At 56.5% G+C, this 13,245-nt stretch overlaps 1 protein-coding gene across 1 annotated transcript in view; it reads left to right on the top strand.

Annotated features, from left to right (window-relative positions):
• Positions 1–13,245, top strand: part of LOC144826182 (uncharacterized) — a 456,019-nt gene that overhangs the window by 41,673 nt on the left and 401,101 nt on the right. The window contains 2 exon segments of the mRNA XM_078684576.1: positions 2,752–2,856; positions 9,559–9,666. Of these exon segments, the coding sequence (XP_078540702.1) occupies positions 2,752–2,856; positions 9,559–9,666 (213 nt within the window).

The following is a 13,245-nucleotide window of genomic DNA, read 5'->3' as shown; positions in this document are numbered from 1 at the left end:
ATCCCGGTACCAAATCTTCCTCTGCTGGTGCGGCTGGATTCTGTCCCCCGCGGCCCGTCGCGGCGTGATCCGGATAAGTTAAATGCGAATGTATTCTCATCTGCGGATTCTGGGACCTTTGAGCCTTGGACGGGCTCCTCCGGACGTTGGCAGCCGCCATTTCGGATCGTATTCTGCGACCTTCCTCCTCGGCCTCTCGCAGCAGGGGGCGCTCCTCCAACTATTGCCAGGCCTCCTCCGGTCGATTGAAAAAGTGGGACTTGCCTTTGAAAAGTACTTTCAATTTCGCCGGGAAGAGCAGCATGTATGATATGTGTAGATCTCGCAACTTTGCTTTCACTGAGTGATAGGAGCGTCGCTGTTTCTGTACATCCTGGCTGTAATCCGTGAAGATCATGATATTCGTGTTTTCCAGTCGAAGTTCGCCCTTTTTCCTGGCTTCTCTCAGGATGAGGTCCCTGTCCGCAAAATTGAGAAAGCGTGCAATGATCGGTCGCGGTCGCGCCCCCTCCGGCGGTTTCACCAGCAGGGCTCTGTGCGCCCTTTCAATGACAAAACAGTTCGAAAATTGGGCCTGTGGAAACATTGACGTTAGCCAGGAATGTAAGAAGGCCGCTACATTCGTCTCCTCAATGCCCTCTCTAAAGCCCACAAAGCGCAGGTTTTTGCGCCTCGCCCTATTTTCGGCATCATCCACCCTCCACAGCAGCTGCCTGTGTGATGCTTGTAGTTCCGCCATGTCTTTACGGAGGGTGGTGAGGGAATCCTCTGCTTCGCCGATTCCGGTCTCCGCTGTAGTCACCCTCTCATTCAAATTCCGGAAGTCTTGGCGCAACAAGAGGACTTCAGAGCCCACCTCGCCTATTTTGATCTCCAATGCCGCTCTGGAGTCCTGTATATCCGTCCTAGAGGCTTGGATCACCTCCAGAAGCATGGCGGTGTCAGTGCGTGTGCCAGACGCTGTCAGGGTCATCTACGTCTGTGCCCGGGTCGTGGCATAGTTATCGATGGTTTCCTGCCTCGCCGGTCTCGCCACTGGATCTCTCTTCCCCATCTCGTCTCCCCACACTGGTCAGGAGTGCCCTAGGGGGGAGGGAGGGGAGCTCGCCCGAGTGATGTCCAGGCCAGCAGGCCGCCTCGGGCGAGGAAGCAGGGTTTGTGGAGAGGATGAGGGACCGAGTCGGTACTCGAGTATGTCTCGTGCATAGGCGGCAAGGCCGCGCCACTCGCCGGATCTCACAGCCGGCAGCGAGCTCCCACCCCAGGTGTCAGCGGCGTTGGACCTCTGCCCAATACTTGACCTGCACCCACTGAACTACTTTTAACAAAAGGAGAAATTCAAGATTATCACATTGGTTCCAGTCCTGTCTGTGTTGGATCCCGAGACCCTATGGTAGCGCTGGACTTGAAGGAGGCATATTTGCATATACCCGTCCTTCTGACTCGCATATGTTTCCTGCCGTTCACCGTAGGCCACGAGTACGTTCATTTTGCTGTGCTCCTCTTTGGTCTTACCAGCGTGTTCACCAAAGTGATGGTAGTGGTTACTGCCCATCTGCAGAGGTCAGGGGTTCCAGTCTTTCACTACCTCAACACCTGGCTGTTGAAGGCAGGCCCGCCCCAGGCAGTCTTCGCCCACCACGAGATTATTGTGGACCTCCTGCATTCGCTGAGGTTCATAAATGTGCTGAAGTCACACCTGGCTCCCTTTCAGTGGAGCCATTCTGGGCACAGTGAAGTACCCAGTCTATCTTGTGGCGAGTCCAGGATATTCAGGCTGTGATTCTGAAGTTTTATTCTCTAATCTGCTTTTTGTTGAGACAGACCTGGAGGCTCTGAGCCTCATGGCCTCCTGCATCTACTAATAGCACATGTCTGCCGGCAAATGCGGGCTGTACATTGCGATCTGAAGTCCCAGTGGTGGCAGCATCAGGGTAACCTCTCCGACCTGGGACAGATCAGAGGGAACGGTAAAAGATCCCCAATGGCAGTTGACTAACCGTGATTGGGTCAGCAGCAGACCCCTGTCTCTTCCCCACCCAGATCTCACGGACCGATGCGTTTTATAACCAAAATCTCTCTGGTATAAGCACCTTACATCAAGTGTACAGTAATCAGACCACTGCTAAAGCACTGCTGCCCTTTCCACCCCTGCTAACTACCGCCCGCCTCTCTATTCTGGTTTTTGCCTACAGTGCTTGAAAAGATGGTGTTTAACCACCCCACGACCCTCCTCTGCTTGGATCCAGTTCTGTTCCCTTCAGCCGGGTACTCTTGGTTGCGTTTTTGATAAGTTGCCCCCTCTTGTGTGTCTGGTTTTATTACCTCTGCACAAGACAATCGCCACTCCTCGATTCCGTAAGCGGGAGGTTGAAACATTGAGGTCCTTTGCACCAGCGAGGTAATGCAGAGCACTCAAGTGGTTCAGGATTTCACGTCCATCCCAGAAGGTCCTTGGGATACAGGGGAGGAGTAACTGGGAGAGAATGTAAACAAGGAGGGATCACAGGGTGGTTATACAGAGAATAAAAGATGTATGCATATTTCCAATTATTATTTAGCCTTTGATATTTCATCCATTCTTGCATCGATGCTGGAAGCTGGGCATGCCGTGTAGGCATCTCAGGTAATACTTTCAATTGAAAATGTATGTGAAAACTGTTGAGACTTCTGAATAGGCAGTCGATGTGATGAGCGTCCTTGCATGTGAAAGCGTGTCGTGCGCTCTTTTTACACTGTGTGTTTATCCAGCAGGGGATACGACCGCGAACTCTGATGTCGTGTTCAATGGAAACCTCTACCTGAAGGACCCTTGGAGCACAGCGTCAACGAAGGGCTGTGAGGATTCCAGTACAGGTCAGAAGAACTCCTCCTACTCCGAGTCTGAGAGAGAAACACTATGTACTCGAAGAAAAAGGGCCTCTGTCTAATAATGACTGGGTCTGAAATGTTTCAGTCTTTTGGTGTAGTGCCAGAACATCCTTGCAAGCGAAACCTGACTGTTGTATTCAAACCATGGCCGGGCACCGAGAGAACTCTGTGGCTTTCAACTGGGTGGGGATAGAGCGGACGTGTGTGCTCCTGTGTCCCTGGCCTGAATCCAGGGAGCACTGATGGGACACCAGGCAGGATTCTGATCCCCTTCACTTGGAATAGAATCAGGAGCTTGCAGGGAGTTGGAGGACTCACGCTCCAGGTTTAGAGCTCCTGTCATAGGTCGGGCTCGGGAGCTTGCAGGGGTCGGAGGGCTCATGCTCCTGGTTTAGAGCTCCTGTCATAGGTCGGGCTCGGGAGCTTGCGGGGGTTGGAGGGCTCATGCTCCAGGTTTAGAGCTCTTGTCATAGGTCGGGCTCGGGAGCTTGCAGGGGTCGGAGGGCTCATGCTCCAGGTTTAGAGCTCCTGTCATAGGGCTCGGGAGCTTGCAGGGGTCGGAGGGCTCATGCTCCAGGTTTAGAGCTCCTGCCATAGGGCTCGGGAGCTTGCAGGGGTCGGAGGGCTCATGCTCCAGGTTTAGAGCTCCTGTCATAGGGCTTGGGAGCTTGCGGGGGTTGGAGGGCTCATGCTCCAGGTTTAGAGCTCCTGTCATAGGGCTCGGGAGCTTGCAGGGGTCGGAGGGCTCATGCTCCAGGTTTAGAGCTCCTGTCATAGGGCGGGCTCGGGAGCTTGCAGGGGGGGGGCTCATGCTCCAGGTTTAGAGCTCCTGTCATAGGTCGGGCTCGGGAGCTTGCAGGGGGGGGGGGGCTCATGCTCCAGGTTTAGAGCTCCTGTCATAGGTCGCGGGAGCTTGCAGGGGTTGGAGGGCTCATGCTCCAGGTTTAGAGCTCCTGTCATAGGTCGGGCTCGGGAGCTTGCGGGGGTCGGAGGGCTCACGCTCCTGGTTTAGAGCTCCTGTCATAGGTCGGGCGCGGGAGCTTGCAGGGGTCGGAGGACTCACGCTCCAGGTTTAGAGCTCCTGTCATAGGGCGGGCTCGGGAGCTTGCAGGGGGGGGGGCTCATGCTCCTGGTTTAGAGCTCCCGTCATAGGTCGGGCGCGGGAGCTTGCGGGGTTTGGAGGGCTCATGCTCCAGGTTTAGAGCTCCTGTCATAGGTCGGGCTCGGGAGCTTGCGGGGGTCGGAGGGCTCATGCTCCAGGTTTAGAGCTCCTGTCATAGGTCGGGAGCTTGCAGGGGTTGGAGGGCTCATGCTCCAGGTTTAGAGCTCCTGTCATAGGTTGCGGGAGCTTGCAGGGGTTGGAGGGCTCATGCTCCTGGTTTAGAGCTCCTGTCATAGGTCGCGGGAGCTTGCAGGGGTTGGAGGGCTCACGCTCCTGGTTTAGAGCTCCTGTCATAGGGCGGGCTCGGGAGCTTGCAGGGGGGGGGCTCATGCTCCAGGTTTAGAGCTTCTGTCATAGGGCTCGGGAGCTTGCAGGGGTTGGAGGGCTCATGCTCCAGGTTTAGAGCTCCTGTCATAGGGCGCGGGAGCTTGCAGGGGTCGGAGGACTCATGCTCCAGGTTTAGAGCTCCTGTCATAGGTCGGGCTCGGGAGCTTGCAGGGGTTGGAGGGCTCATGCTCCTGGTTTAGAGCTCCTGTCATAGGTCGGGCTCGGGAGCTTGCGGGGGTCGGAGGGCTCATGCTGCAGGTTTAGAGCTCCTGTCATAGGGCTCGGGAGCTTGCGGGGGGGGGGGGCTCATGCTCCAGGTTTAGAGCTCCTGTCGTAGGTCGGGCTCGGGAGCTTGCAGGGGTTGGGGGGCTCATGCTCCAGGTTTAGAGCTCCTGTCATAGGTCGGGCTCCGGAGCTTGCAGGGGGGGGGGGCTCATGCTCCAGGTTTAGAGCTCCTGTCATAGGTCGGGCTCGGGAGCTTGCGGGGGTTGGAGGGCTCATGCTCCAGGTTCAGAGCTCCTGTCATAGGTCGGGCGCGGGAGCTTGCAGGGGTCAGAGGGCTCATGCTCCAGGTTCAGAGCTCCTGTCATAGGTCGGGCTCGGGAGCTTGCAGGGGGGGGGCTTGCAGGGGTTGGAGGGCTCATGCTCCAGGTTTAGAGCTCCTGTCATAGGGCGCGGGAGCTTGCAGGGGTTGGAGGGCTCGTGCTCCAGGTTTAGAGCTCCTGTCATAGGGCTCGGGAGCTTGCAGGGGGGGAGGGCTCATGCTCCAGGTTTAGAGCTCCTGTCATAGGTCGGGAGCTTGCAGGGGTTGGAGGGCTCATGCTCCAGGTTTAGAGCTCCTGTCATAGGTCGCGGGAGCTTGCGGGGGTTGGAGGGCTCATGCTCCAGGTTTAGAGCTCCTGTCATAGGTCGGGCTCGGGAGCTTGCAGGAGTCGGAGGGCTCATGCTCCAGGTTTAGAGCTCCTGTCATAGGTCGGGCTCCGGAGCTTGCAGGGGTCGGAGGGCTCATGCTCCAGGTTTAGAGCTCCTGTCATAGGTCGGGCTCGGGAGCTTGCATGGGTTGGAGGGCTCATGCTCCTGGTTTAGAGCTCCTGTCATAGGTCGCGGGAGCTTGCAGGGGGGGGGCTCATGCTCCAGGTTTAGAGCTCCTGTCATAGGGCTCGGGAGCTTGCAGGGGGGGGGCTCACGCTCCAGGTTTAGAGCTCCTGTCATAGGTCGGGCTCGGGAGCTTGCAGGGGTTGGAGGGCTCATGCTCCTGGTTTAGAGCTCCTGTCATAGGGCTCGGGAGCTTGCAGGGGTTGGAGGGCTCATGCTCCTGGTTTAGAGCTCCTGTCATAGGGCTCGGGAGCTTGCAGGGGTTGGAGGGCTCACGCTCCAGGTTTAGAGCTCCTGTCATAGGTCGGGCTCGGGAGCTTGCAGGGGTCGGAGGGCTCACGCTCCAGGTTTAGAGCTCCTGTCATAGGTCGGGCTCGGGAGCTTGCAGGGGGGGGGGCTCATGCTCCAGGTTTAGAGCTCCTGTCATAGGGCTCGGGAGCTTGCAGGGGTTGGAGGGCTCATGCTCCAGGATTAGAGCTCCTGTCATAGGGCGCGGGAGCTTGCAGGGGTTGGAGGGCTCATGCTCCAGGTTTAGAGCTCCGGTCATAGGTCGGGCTCGGGAGCTTGCAGGGGTTGGAGGACTCACGCTCCAGGTTTAGAGCTCCTGTCATAGGTCGGGCTCGGGAGCTTGCAGGGGTCGGAGGGCTCATGCTCCTGGTTTAGAGCTCCTGTCATAGGTCGGGCTCGGGAGCTTGCAGGGGTTGGAGGGCTCATGCTCCAGGTTTAGAGCTCCTGTCATAGGGCGCGGGAGCTTGCAGGGGTTGGAGGGCTCATGCTCCAGGTTTAGAGCTCCTGTCATAGGGCTCGGGAGCTTGCAGGGGTTGGAGGGCTCATGCTCCAGGTTTAGAGCTCCTGTCATAGGGCTCGGGAGCTTGCGGGGGTTGGAGGGCTCATGCTCCAGGTTTAGAGCTCCTGTCATAGGTCGCGGGAGCTTGCAGGGGTTGGAGGGCTCATGCTCCTGGTTTAGAGCTCCCGTCATAGGTCGGGCTCGGGAGCTTGCAGGGGTCGGAGGGCTCACGCTCCTGGTTTAGAGCTCCTGTCATAGGGCTCGGGAGCTTGCAGGGGTTGGAGGGCTCATGCTCCAGGTTTAGAGCTCCTGTCATAGGTCGGGCTCGGGAGCTTGCAGGGGTTGGAGGGCTCATGCTCCAGGTTTAGAGCTCCTGTCATAGGTCGGGCTCTGGAGCTTGCAGGGGGGGGGCTCATGCTCCAGGTTTAGAGCTCCTGTCATAGGTCGGGCTCGGGAGCTTGCAGGGGGGGGGGCTCATGCTCCTGGTTTAGAGCTCCTGTCATAGGGCTCGGGAGCTTGCAGGGGTCGGAGGGCTCACGCTCCAGGTTTACAGCTCCTGTCATAGGTCGGGCTCGGGAGCTTGCAGGGGTCAGAGGGCTCATGCTCCAGGTTTAGAGCTCCTGTCATAGGTCGGGCGCGGGAGCTTGCAGGGGTCGGAGGGCTCATGCTCCAGGTTTAGAGCTCCTGTCATAGGTCGCGGGAGCTTGCGGGGGTTGGAGGGCTCATGCTCCAGGTTTAGAGCTCCTGTCGTAGGTCGGGCTCGGGAGCTTGCAGGGGTCAGAGGGCTCATGCTCCAGGTTTAGAGCTTCTGTCATAGGGCTCGGGAGCTTGCAGGGGGGGGGGGGGGCTCATGCTCCAGGTTTAGAGCTCCTGTCATAGGTCGGGCTCGGGAGCTTGCAGGAGTCGGAGGGCTCATGCTCCAGGTTTAGAGCTCCTGTCATAGGTCGGGCTCCGGAGCTTGCAGGGGTCGGAGGGCTCATGCTCCTGGTTTAGAGCTCCTGTCATAGGTCGCGGGAGCTTGCAGGGGGGGGGCTCACGCTCCAGGTTTAGAGCTCCTGTCATAGGTCGGGCTCGGGAGCTTGCAGGGGGGGGGCTCATGCTCCAGGTTTAGAGCTCCTGTCATAGGGCTCGGGAGCTTGCAGGGGGGGGGGCTCACGCTCCAGGTTTAGAGCTCCTGTCATAGGTCGGGCTCGGGAGCTTGCAGGGGTTGGAGGGCTCATGCTCCAGGTTTTTAGAGCTCCTGTCATAGGGCTCGGGAGCTTGCAGGGGTTGGAGGGCTCATGCTCCTGGTTTAGAGCTCCAGTCATAGGGCTCGGGAGCTTGCAGGGGTCGGAGGGCTCACGCTCCAGGTTTAGAGCTCCTGTCATAGGGCTCCGGAGCTTGCAGGGGTCGGAGGGCTCATGCTCCAGGTTTAGAGCTCCTGTCATAGGTCGGGAGCTTGCAGGGGTCGGAGGGCTCATGCTCCAGGTTTAGAGCTCCTGTCATAAGTCGGGCTCGGGAGCTTGCAGGGGGGGGGGGGGCTCATGCTCCAGGTTTAGAGCTCCTGTCATAGGGCGGGCTCGGGAGCTTGCAGGGGTTGGAGGGCTCATGCTCCAGGTTTAGAGCTCCTGTCATAGGTCGGGAGCTTGCAGGGGTTGGAGGGCTCATGCTCCAGGTTTAGAGCTCCTGTCATAGGTGGGGCTCGGGAGCTTGCAGGGGGGGGGCTCATGCTCCAGGTTCAGAGCTCCTGTCATAGGTCGCAGGAGCTTGCAGGGGTCGGAGGGCTCATGCTCCAGGTTTAGAGCTCCTGTCGTAGGTCGGGCTCGGGAGCTTGCAGGGGTCGGAGGGCTCATGCTCCTGGTTTAGAGCTCCTGTCATAGGTCGGGCTCGGGAGCTTGCGGGGGTTGGAGGGCTCATGCTCCAGGTTTAGAGCTCCTGTCATAGGTCGGGCTCGGGAGCCTGCAGGGGTCGGAGGGCTCATGCTCCAGGTTTAGAGCTCCTGTCATAGGTCGGGCTCGGGAGCTTGCAGGGGTCGGAGGGCTCATGCTCCAGGTTTAGAGCTCCTGTCATAGGTCGGGCTCCGGAGCTTGCAGGGGTTGGAGGGCTCATGCTCCAGGTTTAGAGCTCCTGTCATAGGGCTCGGGAGCTTGCAGGGGTCGGAGGGCTCATGCTCCAGGTTTAGAGCTCCTGTCATAGGTCGGGCTCGGGAGCTTGCAGGGGGGGGGGCTCATGCTCCAGATTCAGAGCTCGTGTCATAGGTCGCGGGAGCTTGCAGGTGTTGGAGGGCTCATGCTCCTGGTTTAGAGCTCCTGTCATAGGTCGGGCTCGGGAGCTTGCAGGGGTTGGAGGGCTCATGCTCCAGGTTTAGAGCTCCTGTCATAGGTCGGGCTCCGGAGCTTGCAGGGGTTGGAGGGCTCATGCTCCAGGTTGAGCTCCTGTCATAGGGCTCGGGAGCTTGCAGGGGGGGGGCTCATGCTCCAGGTTCAGAGCTCCTGTCATAGGTCGCGGGAGCTTGCAGGGGTTGGAGGGCTCATGCTCCTGGTTTAGAGCTCCTGTCATAGGTCGGGCTCGGGAGCTTGCAGGGGTTGGAGGGCTCATGCTCCTGGTTTAGAGTCCTGTCATAGGTCGGGCTCGGGGGGAGCTTGCAGGGGTTGGAGGGCTCATGCTCCTGGTTTAGAGCTCCTGTCATAGGGCTCGGGAGCTTGCAGGGGTTGGAGGGCTCATGCTCCAGGTTTAGAGCTCCTGTCATAGGTCGGGCTCGGGAGCTTGCAGGGGTTGGAGGGCTTATGCTCCAGGTTTAGAGCTCCTGTCATAGGTCGGGAGCTTGCAGGGGTTGGAGGGCTCATGCTCCAGGTTTAGAGCTCCTGTCATAGGTCGGGCTGAGGAGCTTGCAGGGGTTGGAGGGCTCATGCTCCAGGTTTAGAGCTCCTGTCATAGGGCTCGGGAGCTTGCAGGGGTTGGAGGGCTCATGCTCCAGGTTTAGAGCTCCTGTCATAGGTCGGGCTCGGGAGCTTGCAGGGGTTGGAGGGCTCATGCTCCAGGTTTAGAGCTCCTGTCATAGGTCGCGGGAGCTTGCAGGGGTTGGAGGGCTCATGCTCCAGGTTTAGAGCTCCTGTCATAGGTCGGGAGCTTGCAGGGGTTGGAGGGCTCATGCTCCAGGTTTAGAGCTCCTGTCATAGGTCGGGCTGAGGAGCTTGCAGGGGTCGGAGGGCTCATGCTCCAGGTTTAGAGCTCCTGTCATAGGTCGGGCTCGGGAGCTTGCAGGGGTCGGAGGGCTCACGCTCCTGGTTTAGAGCTCATCCAATAAGCCATGCATATCTTTGTGTTTTAATGACAGAGCCCGCGGGGGCCCCAGCGGCGGCTCCAGTCAGCATTAAAGAAGAAGGGAGACCCCACTCCGTGGACGAGCCGTACCCCGAGGCACGAGGGACCCTCGACAGCAGCAGTGAGTACAGTGGGGAGGAGTGAGTGGGGAGGGGGAGGAGGGGAGGAGGGCGAGGGTAGGAGTGAGCTCAAGGTGTGAGAGGTTCTTCAATGGGAGGGACAGTAGGTGGACACAAGTATTCCCTCTGTACACATTCCATTTGTCCCAAATTGCAGACCACTTTTTTGACATCCCCGTGCAACATACACTGTCTTTTTTCTGCCTCAATCCTTGTCCGCGTTCGAGGTAGTCAATGTAGGCGACACTCAAGAAACCCACAATCGGGCAATGTTCCTCTTGGCCACCATCAGGACCAATGTGACCCAAGTTTACCCCCTGCTGTTCAGATCAGTATGCTCCCAGACATCATTTGGCTTCAGGCCGGAGTCTCACCTCGAGCACCTAATTTATACCCTTGTGTATCCCCCTCCAGTAATTCTGGATAGTTGCACATCCCATAATATATGCATGAAAGTACCCACCTGCCCACATCCTGCACATAGCGTCAGACACTCTCCCCATGCTAACGAGCCTGCCCCCGACACATAGACCCTATGTAAAATCTTCAACTGAAGCAGGCGGAGTCTGTAAGAGATTGCGACTTCTCTCGGGGGTGCCTCTTCCTCCTGACACTCCTCCTCATCAAGCTCTCATCCGTCTCTCTCACCACCCCCTGGTCAGAACAAGGGGATCGCAAGTGTTATTTATTAGTTTCTTGTATGTGAGGGAGATTGTTTTTGTGGGCAGGTCGCCATCCAACAACCTGTCTTCCAGCGGTAACACTCTGGCAGAGATTCCCCCTTGGGCAAATTAGATATAAGTGCATGTCGCACCTGTAAATACCGGAAGTATTCTGAATTGGCTAATTCATATTTTTCTTGCAGGGCGGCAAATGACACCATCTCCCCCTTCTGCCACAGATCTCCAATCCTTGAGATCCCAATCAGATCCCAATTTTCAAACCCTTTCGAGGTCCGCAGAGTTCCCAGTTGCTCAGCGTCCCACTGTGGAGTGGCCTGTGTGAGCCTTTTGTTCACTGCCCTCCAGACTTGTACTGCGTGTCTGGTAGGCCCGGTGAGTGGGAACTTTTTAGTATGGGAGTAAATGGCCCTGCTAAAATTACCCCCCGAAGTTGCCATTCGTCCATCCTATACCCTGGGTCGTCCCAGCACCGACATGTGCAGTGATTGATTGCGGCCAGGTGAGCAGCCCAGTAGTATGTTTTTTATGGCTCATCTGCCGTGTCTTTGGGTCTGCTGAGATGGACACACCCACGTACTGGAAGCCGTCTCGGGCCACTTGGATTGGACAGTTTTCTAATGGGTGTGGGGGATCACCGCTACGGACATAAATCACTGACTTGGTCCAGTTGATCCTGTAAACAGAGTTCTTTCCGAAATCTGTAAATATATTAATGACTCTCTGGAGTGAGGCCTTCGAGGAAGCAAAATATAGGAGAATGTCATCCGCGTATGAGGAGTTACGGTCTGCCCGTGTGTCCGCCCACGTGAGGCCCCGGATTATCGGATCCTTACGGATCTATGCTGCTTAATGGTTCAAGGGAGAGCGCAAATAATAGTGGGTACAACGGACAGACCTGACGGCTCACGGCTCAACTCAAACACTTCCGACTTCTTGTTGTTGACCACGACCTGAGCCATGGGCTCGGCATACAACAGCCGCACCCACCCAATAAATTCGGGTCCGAAACCTAACTTCTAAAGGACTGCGAAGAGCTAAGCCCTTCAATGGTGTCAAATGCCATTGTGGCATCAAGTGACACCACCGCCTCCGCCTCCTGAATCGTTCCGATCCTTCCCAGCATGCCATGGAGCCGCCGCAAGTTCAGGGCTCTATTGTGATGAGGCATAAAGACCAATTGATGAGGGTGTACCAGCCTACTGAGAACCGGGGTTAAGCGAGCCGCCAACAGCTTGGCCAAGATCTTGGGTTCTGCATTTAGCAGGGAAATAGGTCTGTACGACGAGCACCTGTCCCTGGGTTTATCCTCCTTATAAATTGTCACTAAGGTAGCTACCCGCTGGTCATAGGGAAACCTCCCCTTCTCTTTACTCTCTGCAAACATTGCTCGCAGGTGTGGGGCAATGGAGTCAGGTTTTAGCTTGCACAGTTCTAGCGGCAAATCGTTTGGGCCTAACGCCTTACCGGACTGGAGGTTTCTTATCGCCTGTGCGACCTCATCGTTCACGAAAACGCTATCTAAGGACTCCCGTTCCTCGGTCGACAAGGCAGGGAGTTGTTTGTCCTCTAGCAGTATCCTAGAATCCTCTTCCGAAAAGACAGTGCTTGTTTGGTAGACTCGGTGGTGATGGTCGGCGAACTCATTAGCAATCGCCTGTGGGTCTGTTATGCCCCCCTTCCCTCCCCCCGGTAGGTCTACAAGTTCTGGAACAAGACGACTTGCCAGGTCGTTCCTATCAAGCCAGGCAAGGAGTTTACCGGCCTTGTCTCCCAAGTCATAGAGCCTGCCATCTCTTTCCCTGTTTTGGCCATATCTGTGGCGATGGCCCTATATTCCTCCCTCTTGAGCTTGAGTTCATGCTGCGTATCCCCTGCAGCCTCTCAGTCCCACTCTTCCTCCAGCTGGAGGATACCTGTTTCTACTGGAACCAGGTCTTTCGCCTTTTCCTTCCGGACACCTGCTATAAGCGAGAGAGCCTCTCCCCTCAGTACTGTCTTGAAGGCCTCCCAGAGAGTCTGGTGCGATGGGACCGTGCCTATGTGTAATGACCTGAAAACTGTCAACAACCGATCAAAACGAACACCTCCACCCTTGGGATCCAAAAATGTGACCATACTACACTCCACAATACCTACCCAAGGCTAGAATAATAAAAACAAGATCTATTTAAAGTATAGCACTCGCTGAGAGGCTCGCAAGCGACAACAACAAGCCTCCTGGTGACAGGCGCTGTGCGGGAGGCAATTAACCGCTCCTCTCCGACCACAGAATGCTCACCCAGGTAGGACTACAACGCATATCTCTCCAGCAAGACTTGGGGTGGAAGAATTAGAATTTCGCTCCTCGCTAAGGGCCAGACAAACTCCCGAATCTGCAATTACTCATTAGAAGGGAGTTCACCCATCCTTCTATGAGCATTTAGTCAAAAAGGAGCCTGTTCTCCCTTCACAAAGAATACAGACAAATAATCCTATGCTCTGGGGTTTCTTTTATTAATACATAGTACACGGTAGGCCAAACTATATCACTTACAGCGCCAACTTCAGACTACCAATTATATGATCACTAAATGCAATCAGGAAAACATATATAGAACTTATATGTATATAAATGTATAGAACCTGAAAACAGAAGAAGATAGTTAGGCAAGAACAGTAGGAATATAAGAATTAGTGGAACACCTCACCAAGTATCTACAAATCCCATTTCCACTACGCCAGAGGAGAGTCCGTTTCTCCAGCCAAATCAGGATTATCTGCTCCACCGTCACAGCTGCATGTCTGTACTGTGATGAACTACTAAAATTAGGATTCAGACAGCTCCTTTAGTAGAAGTGGAAACATCGGACGAGGCTCCTGTGAGCCGCCCCCTTTTCCCATCAGATTCCGTACCACTCC

This window comes from Lissotriton helveticus, chromosome 3_2 (genome assembly GCF_964261635.1).
Source record: "Lissotriton helveticus chromosome 3_2, aLisHel1.1, whole genome shotgun sequence".
NCBI classification, from domain to species: domain Eukaryota; kingdom Metazoa; phylum Chordata; class Amphibia; order Caudata; family Salamandridae; genus Lissotriton; species Lissotriton helveticus.
This window is presented reverse-complemented; position numbering and strand designations above follow the sequence as displayed.